Source organism: Rhinatrema bivittatum, chromosome 1 (genome assembly GCF_901001135.1).
Source record: "Rhinatrema bivittatum chromosome 1, aRhiBiv1.1, whole genome shotgun sequence".
NCBI lineage: Eukaryota > Metazoa > Chordata > Amphibia > Gymnophiona > Rhinatrematidae > Rhinatrema > Rhinatrema bivittatum.
In genome coordinates this window covers 565,170,659-565,182,894 of record NC_042615.1, presented here as the reverse complement: position 1 = coordinate 565,182,894, position 12,236 = coordinate 565,170,659, and the positions used below count along the sequence as shown (strand labels likewise).

Here is a 12,236-nt window from a genome sequence, read left to right as displayed (position 1 = left end):
TATAGTACCTGCACTTCTCCCTAGAAGAAAATAATTTTCAGTTCCACAAGTAGTATAATGGGTACACCGTAACTCAAAATTGATATCAGCCAATCAGTGTTCACGTCCGGTCTAATCCCCACCCACTTCCACCCCAAACTCCGTTCATGCCCCTCCCACACCATAAAGTGAATGGGGGTACTGAAGCCCCCGCCGATACATGGTCTTTTTCTAAAAACCATGTTTAAATCAATCATACATGTGGCCGTGTACAGCATTCTCACAAAATGCTTGGCTGGTATTCGTCATGATGACTGTTTTGTTTATGTTATAAATGACCCAAGTCAAAAAAAACCACGATTGTCTACTGTGGAATGCCTTCAACATATAGGAAAAATTAAGGACAGTATTTACCAAGTTGTACCTAGAATGTATTTTGAATTTTATTGTATTAGCAGCATATAAGAGATGAGTTAAATCTAAATGACTATTTGAATTTGGTCATTTATCTTACACAAAGTGTGAAAAGTGCTCTAAATCATGTAGAAAAACTAAGCAGTATGGGGCGGAGTTTAAAAGGGTTACGCGTGTAACCACTCCTGCGTGTGCCGAGCCTATTTTGCATAGGCCCAGCGATGTGCACAAATCCCCGGGACATGCGTATGTCCCGGGGCTTTGTGAAAGAGGCAGGGCGGGGGTGGGACCGAGGCCTCCGGCACAGTGGCCTGGCCGGCGTGCTCAACCTACACCTGCCCAAAGGCAGGCGCAACTTATGACATAAAGGTTGGGGGGGGGGGGGAGAAAGTTCCCTCCAATTTCGGAGCGGCCTCGGAGGGAACGAGGAAAGCCATCGGGGCTCCCCTAGGGCTCGGCGCGCACAAGGGGGTAGATTTTATAAATTTGCGCGATCGCGTACTTTTGTTCGCGCACCAGGCGCGAACAAAAGTATGCTGGATTTTATAAGATACGTGCATGGCCGCGCGTATCTTATAAAATCCGGGGTCGGCGCGCGCAAGGGGGTGCACATTTGTGCAACCTGCTCGCTCCGAGCCCAGCGAGCGCTACCTGTTCCCTCCCTTCCCTTCCCCTACCTAACCCACCCCCCCCCCGGTCCTATCTAAACCCCCCCCTTACCTTTGTTGCACGATTTACGCCTGCTAAAAGCAGATGTAAATCTGCGCACGCCAGCGGGCTGCTGGCGCGCCATCACCCGACCCAGGGGCTGGTCCTGAGGCCTCGACCATGCCCCCGGGCCGGCACCACGCCCCCGGGCCCGCCCCCGCAACGCCGCGCCACACCCCCGCAACATTTTAGGACATGCCCCAACACGCCCCTTTTACAAAACCCCGGGACTTACGCGCATCCCGGGGCTCTGTGCGCGCCGGCGGCCTATACAAAATAGGCGCGCGAGGGCCCTGCACGCGTAAATCTAGCCGGATTTACGCGTGCAGGGCATTTAAAATCTGGCTGAAGGTGCACTAGTGTGCACCCCTTTGAGTGCGCCGACCCCGGATTTTATAACATGCACGCGGCTGCGCGCGCATGTTATAAAATTGGGAGTACATTTGTGCGCATTGGGTAGCGCGCACAAATGTACCCCGCTCGCATACGTTTAAAAATCCGGCCCTATGCTGAGAGCTTAATGATGAAATATACAAATGCCATCTCTGGGAGAAAGCACCAGTTATTTTTTAAAACTGTATAAGAATAATAAAACAACCAATGTGTGTTATCAATGTTTTTTTCTTGTCTGTATTTTCAGAAATACATATTAGTGAAATACCACGTGAAGAGCAAAAAAGTGTACATTGATGTTTAATACATTTTGCCATGATTATAAAATGGTTAATAAAGAAACATAAAAACAATTAATAAACTAATGTATATATGAACTAACAACTGTGTCAATTGTGGTTTAAGGGTCTATGGAAGGTTCTGGGAGACAAAGGACATCCCCCACACAAAGCATATATAGCAAGCAATCCTTATGGTTTTATTAAGTCTCGCTGATGACCATGCTCAGACTGTAAAATGGTTAATGTAGCAACCATTTCATGAATTAAGGGACTGGATGTTGTACTGATCTAGGGAGAGAGACAACAGATGTCTGGACTCAAGATCTGTGAATGGATAATCTAATCAGGGAGAAACAATGTATATTATGAAGTCTTTGGAGGAATACAAAGGGTCTGGTTGATAAAGATAAACTGTGAGATATCTGAAGAAAAAATGAAAAGGCCACATTGGTTGCTCTCAGAAAACATTTTTACATCTATACAAGCAAACTTCCAAATAGTTCTCAGGTGTGTAAATTAAAATGATATTGCCTTGTTTTTTTACATGTCAGACCAAGAACTGAATATGCCAACAAAATTTGAACCACCTTACAAAAAACCTAAAGATAAACAACGTAGTAAGTATTTTTTCTGTTTTAGTTTTTCAATGTTACAAAATTCTTCTTAAGATATTGTAAAACGAATGTGTGACCTCATGTTATTTTTAATTTTTAGACTGAGAAACTATTACAAAACTGGATACATTGTTGAAAACAGACCAAAAGCCAGGATATAGAAAGACCTCAAAATACTAAAAGGCCACACAACTTTTCTGAGAGCAAATCAAATGAAAGTAAGTAAATATAGTTTTAGAAGATTACAAAATTCTTCTTAAAATATTGTAAAATGTATAAAATGTGTGACTCCCCCTGTTATTTTTATTTTTTAGACCAAGAAAATGTTACAAATGGGCAAATTTCCAAAAGAAAAGACAGCAAGATTGTCACAGAGAGGGAACCACTGCATAGTGACACAGTAGAGAAAGATTATGAAAGCATGGCTTTTGATAATTGTACTGATGACTGTATTTCAGAGGAATTGGTAAATAATTGTATATCAGGCCCCTCTGAAAATGCACCTGCAAAAAATGAACCAGTGAATTTTATACAATTTGTGAGAAAGTGGAGCCATGAATTAGAGAAATTTAATGGTGCGCTTTATTCAGAAGAATTTCCTTTTTCCTGTCGATAGCAGGCTGAATCAGCCATGCTGTTATGGGCTGTCCGTTCAGGCCCGGGAGGCAGAGCTTGTCTAAGTATGATACAGAGCTTTGCTCTGTGCGGCTGCGCGAAGGTTCCCGCGCTGGTAGAAACAGATTCTCCTCAGTCTGTTTTTTCTGAGCGCGGGAGCGCTTGCGGAGCTCATTCACTCTCCTCATTTGGTCAAAAAACAGATAAATAATAAACGGAATGGAGACTCATCACAAGAAACATCCTAGGCCATCAGGTTTTAAACCCTGCGTATGCGGGAAAATAATGTCTCTCACTGATGGGCACGAGTTATGTTATGTATGTCTGGGCCCAGAGCACATACAGACAAATTGTAAGTACTGCGGCAGAATGTCTCCAAGGGCAAGGAGACTGAGAGCAGAAAAGATTGAAAGGCTAAAATTAGCCGGGGGCTCCTATGCCCCAAGAGAAAACTCTCCCTCCCCACTGGGACCAGTGTCAGGAGGTAAGCAGAGAAAAAAGAGACCGCCATCAACTCGCCCATCCTCCCCAAACTCTACTGCCGGCAAATCGCATAAAATATTAAAAACTACCTCCAGCCGCAATACTCATGAGGTAACAAGTTCATTGCCGGAGGGAGAAATAGCGGCACACCCGGATCAGCCGCTTATAGATTTGCAGTCGGCGCCGGCTCTGTCAGGCAGGCAGCTGTACAGCCAGGAATCGACGCATGGCTCCACCCCGAAATCGACGCACACGCACACTCCGTCGCACTGCCCGAGTCAGCTGTCCCCGAAGACTCGAATTCAAGAACATAAATCGACGCCGACTCATCGATCGAGTCGTTCGTCCACGCCGGCGCAGCGATCGAACCACTCGAAACCGGCGCATTTAGGGGCACTAGAGGATAACCAAGAGCATCGATCCGCAAATGCGTCGACACTAACAGTTCATCAGACGCACAGGCAAACAGCTGATCATGACAAAACAATGCAGGTGTCAGATAGCAAACAGAAAAACCACCGATCACACCGGAAACTCTCCCCTAATAGAGTACACAGGCAAAAAAGATCACATTCTGGCAAGGAAACTCGCCCTGATCACAATAAAAAGCAGTCACAGGAGAAAACATTGCAGACCTCAATGAATACTCCTTACACACAACTCCTCCATGCCACACACTCCAAGTGTACAGGATGCACTTACTAGTGCTACTTGCTCTCATTCAGACCACTCTTCTAGAATGGAATTCTTACCAATTTCCCTAAGCTCCTCATCTTCTCCGCATTTCAGTTGTTGTTCATTAGACCACCATTCTTATAACACAAGGAGCTCGCGGTCTCGCTCCCACTCTGGAGAACCTCAGGGGAAACGTCCAGGCAACCCGCCTTTTCTCCCTATTACGGAGGGAGGGGCTACACCACAACCAGATGTTAATCAAACCTTGCAGCACATCTCCTCCTTATTTTCTGGTATGATGTGCACACTTCAACAGGCCCTGGCGGTTCCACCACGGCCATCACCTATTCATTCAGATATGGAACCTTCAATACCGGGCATCCTGCCATTACTTCCTATTCCCATTTCTTTGGAAACTGAAGAACCAAAGATTCCTCATCCACCCACACCAGACCTAAGCAACCTGCCTCAGCATCCTCATTCACATCCATCCACCCCATCATCCTCAACAGGTTATCCTTCCGATCCTGAAGAGGAACCCCAACAACCATATTCACCACCAGAAGATCTTGCATACCCAAAATTCATAGAAAAAGTGGGAAATGCCTTACATCTTGAGATACAAAAGGTTCCGGACCCTAGAACAGATGCTTTAGATCTGCTAAAGATATTTGATTTAACGTCTGAACCAACCAGTCTGCCTTCACATAAAGTTCTGGATACCCTATTAGAAAAATCCTGGGAAACTCCATATAATTTGCCATCAGTCTCCAGGAAAACGGATATAAAATACAAACTGAAACAGTCCCCGTATTACGCTACGCCTCAACTCCCACACAGTTCAGTAGTAGTAGAGTCTGCTTTACAAAAAGTGAAAAAATCCAGAACCCATTCAAACACTCCACCGGGAAAAGACCACAAATCTCTGGATGATTTCGCAAAGAAGACTTTTCAGTCTGCTATGCTAGCAGCGCGTATTGGACAGCATCAATTCTACATGGTCCAATACCTTTATGATTCCCTGCAGCAAATAAAAACACTAATTCCACCCGCAACAACAGATTTAGGCACACCTCAACCTATTTTAGACATGGAAGAGGGAATAAGACATCTCTTACGCTCTATTTACGAATCCTTTGAGACAACCTCATGCACTTCGGCATCGGCGATAGCCGCAAGACGTATAGCATGGTTGAGAGCTAGCGCAATTAGAGATGATGTACATGACAAGCTTGCCAACTTACCTTGTTGAGGTGATAACTTGTTTGGAACTCAATTACAAGAAACCGTATCTAAACTAAAAGAGCAATCTCTGGCAGTTCAGTCGCTCGTAAATCCACCGACTTTCACTACAACACCTAGAAGGTTTTACCCTCAACAAAGAAGACAACCTTTCCAGAGAAGAACATACAGACCATACATTCCGTATCGCTCATACAATTATCAACAGCCTCAGAGACAAGAAGTCTCCCAACATCAGCCTCGGAGGGGAAGGCCCAGAAATCAACGAAATACAGCACAACCTTCTACTTCCACCACAAAAAGCCAACTGACTTTTTGAGTATCATAGGGCCGCCCCACTCACTACCTCCCCTAGCAGGAAGAATACATTATTTTCACAGGCATGGTCAAACATAACATCAGACCGTTGGGTTCTAAACATTGTAGAGGAAGGATACCGTCTTCCTTTCTCAACAACCCCCCCTCTTCCACATTTACAAACACGACCTATTACCAAAAACAATCACCTTCAGTTATCGCAGGAAATAACTCACCTGCTTCACCAGAGGGCAATTCAACTTAAACCCCGTTCCACATGGAACAAGGGGTTCTACTCTCCATATTTCCTAATTCCAAAGAAAACAAACGAGCTACGGCCGATCCTAGACCTCAGAGAGCTCAACAAATACTTAACCAAAGAAAAGTTCAAAATGGTATCCTTAAAGTCCATTCTACCTCTACTCCAACCCAACGATTGGATGTGTTCCCTAGACCTCAAGGATGAGTACACTCATATCCCAATGCATCCGACCTCGTGGAAATACCTCAGTTTTCAATGTGGAGAGCACCACTACCAGTACAAGGTGCTACCCTTTGGACTGGCGACGGCACCGAGAGTCTTCACAAAATGTATGGCGGTGGTGGTGGCCCACCTCAGGAAAAAGAAAATACAAATCTTTCCATATCTGGACGACTGGCTCATAGTAGCATCAGACCCATTCACCTTGCAACATCAGGTTCAACAAACCATTCAATGCCTACAGATGTTGGACTTAGTGGTCAATTTTCAAAAATCCAAACTAACTCTGACTCAATCTCTTCAGTTCATCGGAGCCCTTTTAAAGACCCCACTGAGCAGAGTGTTCCTACCAGAGGACAGGAGAACGAACTTAAGAAAACTGTTACTTGCTACGAAACGGCAGAGAACAGTTTCTGCTCGCCAAATTCTAACTCTATTAGGCCATATGTCGGCAGCGATATATACAATTCAAAACACCAGACTTCATATATGCCGACTGCAGTGGGGTTTGAAACACCAGTGGTCTCAACACCGTCAACCACTATCGCACACTATGACGGTTACATCACCAATGTTAGAAGACATCAATTGGTGGTTATGCCCAAGGACACTCACAAAGGGTACGTTGTTCAGAGTACCTCCACACAATGCGGTTCTCACTACAGATGCGTCACATATCGGATGGGGAGCCCATCTAGACCATTTAGAAACACAGGGCCGTTGGTCACCCAACGAATCCACTATGCAAATCAATCTCCTGGAACTTCGAGCAATTCAAAATGCTTTGCAGACCTTCCGAGCACATCTACAGGGAAGAAGAGTCATGGTTTACACAGACAATCAAGTTGCCATGTTTTACATAAACAAGCAAGGAGGGTCAGGTTTGTGGAACCTGTGCAAGGAGACTCTCCAGATTCTGGAATGGACAACCAAGCATTCCATACATTTGCAAGCATAGTGACACAGTAGAGAAAGATTATGAAAGCATGGCTTTTGATAATTGTACTGATGACTGTATTTCAGAGGAATTGGTAAATAATTGTATATCAGGCCCCTCTGAAAATGCACCTGCAAAAAAATGAACCAGTGAATTTTATGCAATTTGTGAGAAAGTGGAGCCATGAATTAGAGAAATTTAATGGTGCGCTTTATTCAGAAGAATTTCCTTTTATTAATATAGATAGAATAACCTCATTCATAGATACAGAAGATGTTGTGCGGCAAGGCATACCACATGTTCTAAATGAAATAAGCAACAGAGTTTCACCCGGTGATTATGTGCAAGTGCATTTACATTCTACAGATTTTCATAATTCTATGAATTCAGGAAAGTTAAATCCTCAGGATCTAGATGCTGATGGTTTCTTAGACCAAGTTAGTAAACTCATGCAGAGTTATAGAGAAATACAGATAGGAGAGACAGTCTATATTCTTGTATTTATAATAAGGAACAGGGGAGGAGGTGCATGCAGGGTTTTAAGGTCTATTCTGTACTGCCAAATCATACATAAAGAGAGAATACATTTAATAGACATCAATAACACAGGTACAATCTATGCTTTGAAGGGAGCCTTGCAGCCCTGTCACCAAAAAAGCTCACAGATGCAGAGCTATTAGACTGTGCTAAAAAGCTGCGCAGAGCTGGGGTGGTCAGAGCATAAAAAGGTCATGCTTGATAATGTCTCAACATTTGAACAATGTTTAGGTGTAATCATAAGGGTTGTACTTTATACAAAAGAATGGTGGTGTTTTAAGACAACTAACAGACCTGAATTCCTTAAAACTGTTTTTTGTTGCTACATGATGACCATTTCTCTAGCATATTAGATGTAAAAAAGTTCTAAGGTGAATGAAACTTCTGTAAATTTTGCCAGAAACCATACAATCATGATCATAATTGTACATTATAGTGCTGCCTTTGCTTAACAGCAGCATGTGTAGCAATGTTGGTGCACAACAGAGATGTCTTAATTGCAGATTGTATTGTCATTCTAAAGAATGTTTAGACAGGCATACAGCTCTGGCATTAAAAAAAAGAAGTTGAGTGCTTGTGTAAAATATTATATGAGAAATGTGAAGCATATGTGGACAAGAGGCATAAATGTAGGGGCAGACAATGTAAGCTGTGAACCCTTGACTGCTTATGACAAACACTTGTGTTTTATGCCCTGTATTGATCAAACACAAATATCTGAAAAAAATATATTTTATGATTGCGAGTGTATGCAGGAAACAGGTTGGCATATTCCCAATTACATATATATGACTGATTTAAGTAACAAAAGAAAATGGGATTTCAAAGGTCTTGAGAGTCCTGAGTTTGTTAATATTTTTTGTGACAAAAATTTCAAAGGATATACTTTCATAGCACATCATTCTTAAAGCTATGATGGCTATTTTGCAGTTAGTGAACTGCTAGATGAAAAGATGGATGTATGCTTGTTAGTTCAGGGTGCTAAGCTCTTACAAATCACAAAGCCCTGGATATATGGTTTAAAGACTCTTTAAATTTTCTGCCCATGAAGCTCAGCAAGCTTCCACAAGCTGTTGCGCATCCTGGCTGTGCTGGTGCCGCAACCGGGCCTGCTCACTTCGCGCTTCCCTCCAAGAGCTCCGGGTACTCCTCCCTTGCTGCTGCAGCCAGTTTGTGGCGTCCTCAGCGCCTCCGTTCTCCTCTGTCGTCGCAGGCCTCACAGCAGAGCTCCCGTTGGGGATCCACGTCCTTGGCCCCGCCCATAGGTGCACGCGCAACCCATGCTCCCACCTTTAAAGGGCGGGAACCTCAGGCCGGATGCCTCCCGATGACATCACATGATCTCCACATAAAAGATGAGGCCCTTCCCTTAGTTCCTCGCCTTGGAAATCGGGTCATCACCTCTGTGTGAGCTAGTTTGCCATTCCTTGTTCCTGTGCTTGTTCCAGTGTTCCTGCATTCCTTGTTCCTCGTTACAGTGCTTGTTCCAGTTTTCCTGTTCCTCATTCCTCTTGCCAGGTAGTACTTTCCAGACTGATTCTTGGTACTGACCTTTGCTTACCTTAAGACTATGATTGGATGTACCTGGAACCGACCCTTGCTCGTCTGACTACGCCTGGACTGATACTTGGAACCAACCCTTGCTTTGGCTGACCATCCTTGGACTGATACCCTGACATTGACCCTGCTTCAACGCTGCCTGCGGCCTTCCGCGAACTAGACTTTTAGGCGTGGCCTTTCCTGTCCAGAGGACCTTCAGTTCCTATGGTCTCTGGTACACTCTGTTCTGGTCTAGCTCGCCTCTTCAGCTACAGCAGCGCACCTTTACTCGTGCTGGGCACATCTCTCTTCCATCTCTCCGGGAGACCCCGCGAGGCCCACCTAAGCCCAGGCGGTCCAGGAATCCACAGGCTCAACCCGCGGAGCCCCCAGGCTGTTACTGGTGAAGCTCCTGAGTGCCTCTGTCTCCTAGTGTGCTCTGCCTCCTGGCAGCAGGTGCCCTCTGGAATCCCTCAGAAGTCCGTACCTCTCCTGCACCAAGCCATGGGATTTCAAGGCTGTAAGGGCTATTGCCTTCATTTTTTTAATAATCGGGATAATCAAAATTATGTGGGGCCTATGCCTGGTGTTTAGTACTATGGAGTAGGGAATATGATGCCTGGAGAAAAAGAGGAATTTTTACACTGGTACAGGGACCATCAATATAATACCTTTGATTTACAAAAGGAGCTTGCCTATTATTACCAGCAGGATATGATCATTTTGAGGCAGGCCTGTATTCTGTACAGATCTGAAATTATGAAAATGACAGAGAGAGAGAGAGAGACAGTTGAAGATCTAAAACTGAAAAATTGCATAGATCCCTTCCAGTACGTAGCAATTGTATCCATGTGAATGGCTATGTATAGGTTTATGTTTTTAGAATCCAAGACCATGGTACTCATCCCTCCAGACACCTATCACAGGCAGACAAAGAGACCCCTTCTATCCAGTGGCTGATGTATACAGAGATCGCAGAACAAATACAGATCACACATGCTTTAAAGGAGGGTGAAAAGCAGGTGGGTCCCTATTTTCTTGACAGTTATGCACTTGTTGATGGGATACAAACAGCTTTTGAATTTTATGGTTGTTTTTTTCCATGGTTGTCCAAGCTATTATAATGATAAAGTGCAGAACCCTTTAATAGCCACAACATTTGGTTTTCTCAATTACAAAACACAAATCAAAACAGATTTCCTGAAAAGATGAGAGTTTAAGGTCATAAGTTTGTGGGAACACAAATGGAAGAGAATGGTGAAAGAAAATAAGGGGTTGTGCAGATTTTTTGCTTAAATCTGTACTACTGCAGCCATTGATACCCAGGGATGCCCTTTTTGGTGGCAGAATGAATGCTATTTGTTTGTACTATAAAACTAGCCCTGGAGAAAAAATATATTACTATGATTTTACCAGCCTATACTCATTTGTCAATAAAAATCAAGGCATATTCAATTGGTCACCCATGAATCATTTATGATAAATTTTGGCCTCCTTTCAGACTATTTTGGATTTGTTAAAGCCAAAGTGTACCCTTCACAAAAGCTTTTTTTCCTTGTGTTACCCATCCATGTGAGTGGTAAGCTCGTTTCCCCTGTGTCATATATGTGCTAACAATCAGCAGCAGAAAACATCACCCACATGGATGAGGAGAGAGACCTCGTAGGGACTTGGTTCACTGTGGAGATGAATGTGGCTATTGTAAAAGGGTATATAGTTGCAGAAATATGTGAAATATGGCATGTTGATTGTAAATCTGACAGTCTGTTTTCTGAATACATAAAAATGCATCTCAGTCAAAAACAGAAAGCCACTGGTTACCTTTAGTGGTGTACCGATGTAATAAAACAAAACCTGTATATATCTCATCTTTACAAAAAAGAAGGTGTGATTTTATGCCCAGACAAGGTTAGCAAGAACACCGCAAAGCTCCAAATTACTAAGCTTTTCTTAAACTCTTTATGGGAGAAGTTTGCCAAAGAACAAATTTACCCGTTTCAAGTTTTGTGAGAGATCCCGATGATCTCTTTAAGTATTTGTTTTCACCTCAATTTGAGGTTTCATTGTGTGACTTTATTGGTGATGAAACAGTATGTGTGACATGGAAGCACTCAAAAGATCGCAGCATATTGTCAGGTAATACAAACATCTTCATTGCCTGTTTTACAACAGCTTATGTTCATTTAGAACTGTGCAATCTGCTTGACAGTTTGCAAGAATGTGGTCTGTACCATGATACAGACTCCGTGATATTTGTGAGTCATGAGGGTGATAAGAACCCCCCTTTGGGAGATTATTTAGGTGAGCTGACGAGCAAGCTAGCTGCAGATGAGCATATCACAGAGTTTGTATTGGCTGGGCTCAAAATATACAGTTAGAAACTGTCAAGCAGAAAGACCTGTGTGAAAGTGAAAGGGATTACACTAAAGGGGTATTTTTAAAACACTCATGGGCGTCCATTTGTGCGCAATTCCCAGTGCACGCACATGGATGCACCTGTTTTATAACCTGCATGTGCCGACACGTGCATGTTATAAAATCCGCTGCCCGTGCATACATGCACGCCTGATTTTGTATCATTGCTCGTTAGTGGGGGGGGGGGGGGGGATTTCTTTTAAATACACATGGTGACGTGATCAGACTTTTTCTCAATTCCTTCCCAGTCCGTTCCTTAATTGGAGCGGACTGGAAAGGAACTTTCCTACCCCACTAACTACCCTTCCTACCTACCCTAATTCTTTTTGTTTTATAACATACCTGCTTCTTTGGAGTAGAAGTAAGTTACGCGCGCTGGCTGGCTGCCAGTGTGCGCATCCCCGAGACAAGGCCTAATGGCTGCTGCTGCTCCACCCCACCCAGACCACGCCCCCAGCCTGCCCCTTTGAGACAGGCCGGCACTTCTGCGTGTACCAGGGGATATGCATGTAGCTGGGCCCTTTTTAAAATGCGCTTGGCGCACGCATGGCTCAGCCACACGCGTATCCCCTGGTTTTAGCATGCACAACACTTTGAAAATTTGGGCTTAAATATAGAAAACTGTA

General features: G+C 43.9%; 1 protein-coding gene across 2 annotated transcripts in view; it reads left to right on the top strand.

Moving 5' to 3' along the window:
• LOC115099557 overlaps positions 1-11,716 on the top strand; it is a 31,753-nt gene extending 20,037 nt beyond the window's left edge. For both annotated transcript variants that reach the window (XM_029617298.1, XM_029617293.1), the window contains exons 2-4: positions 2,327-2,392; positions 2,490-2,607; positions 2,704-11,716. In XM_029617298.1, coding sequence (XP_029473158.1) covers positions 4,155-5,414 — 1,260 coding nt within the window. In that variant the 5' untranslated portion in view covers positions 2,327-2,392; positions 2,490-2,607; positions 2,704-4,154 and the 3' untranslated portion in view covers positions 5,415-11,716. The remainder of the gene's footprint in view (positions 1-2,326; positions 2,393-2,489; positions 2,608-2,703) is intronic.
• The last annotated feature ends 520 nt before the right edge of the window (positions 11,717-12,236 follow it).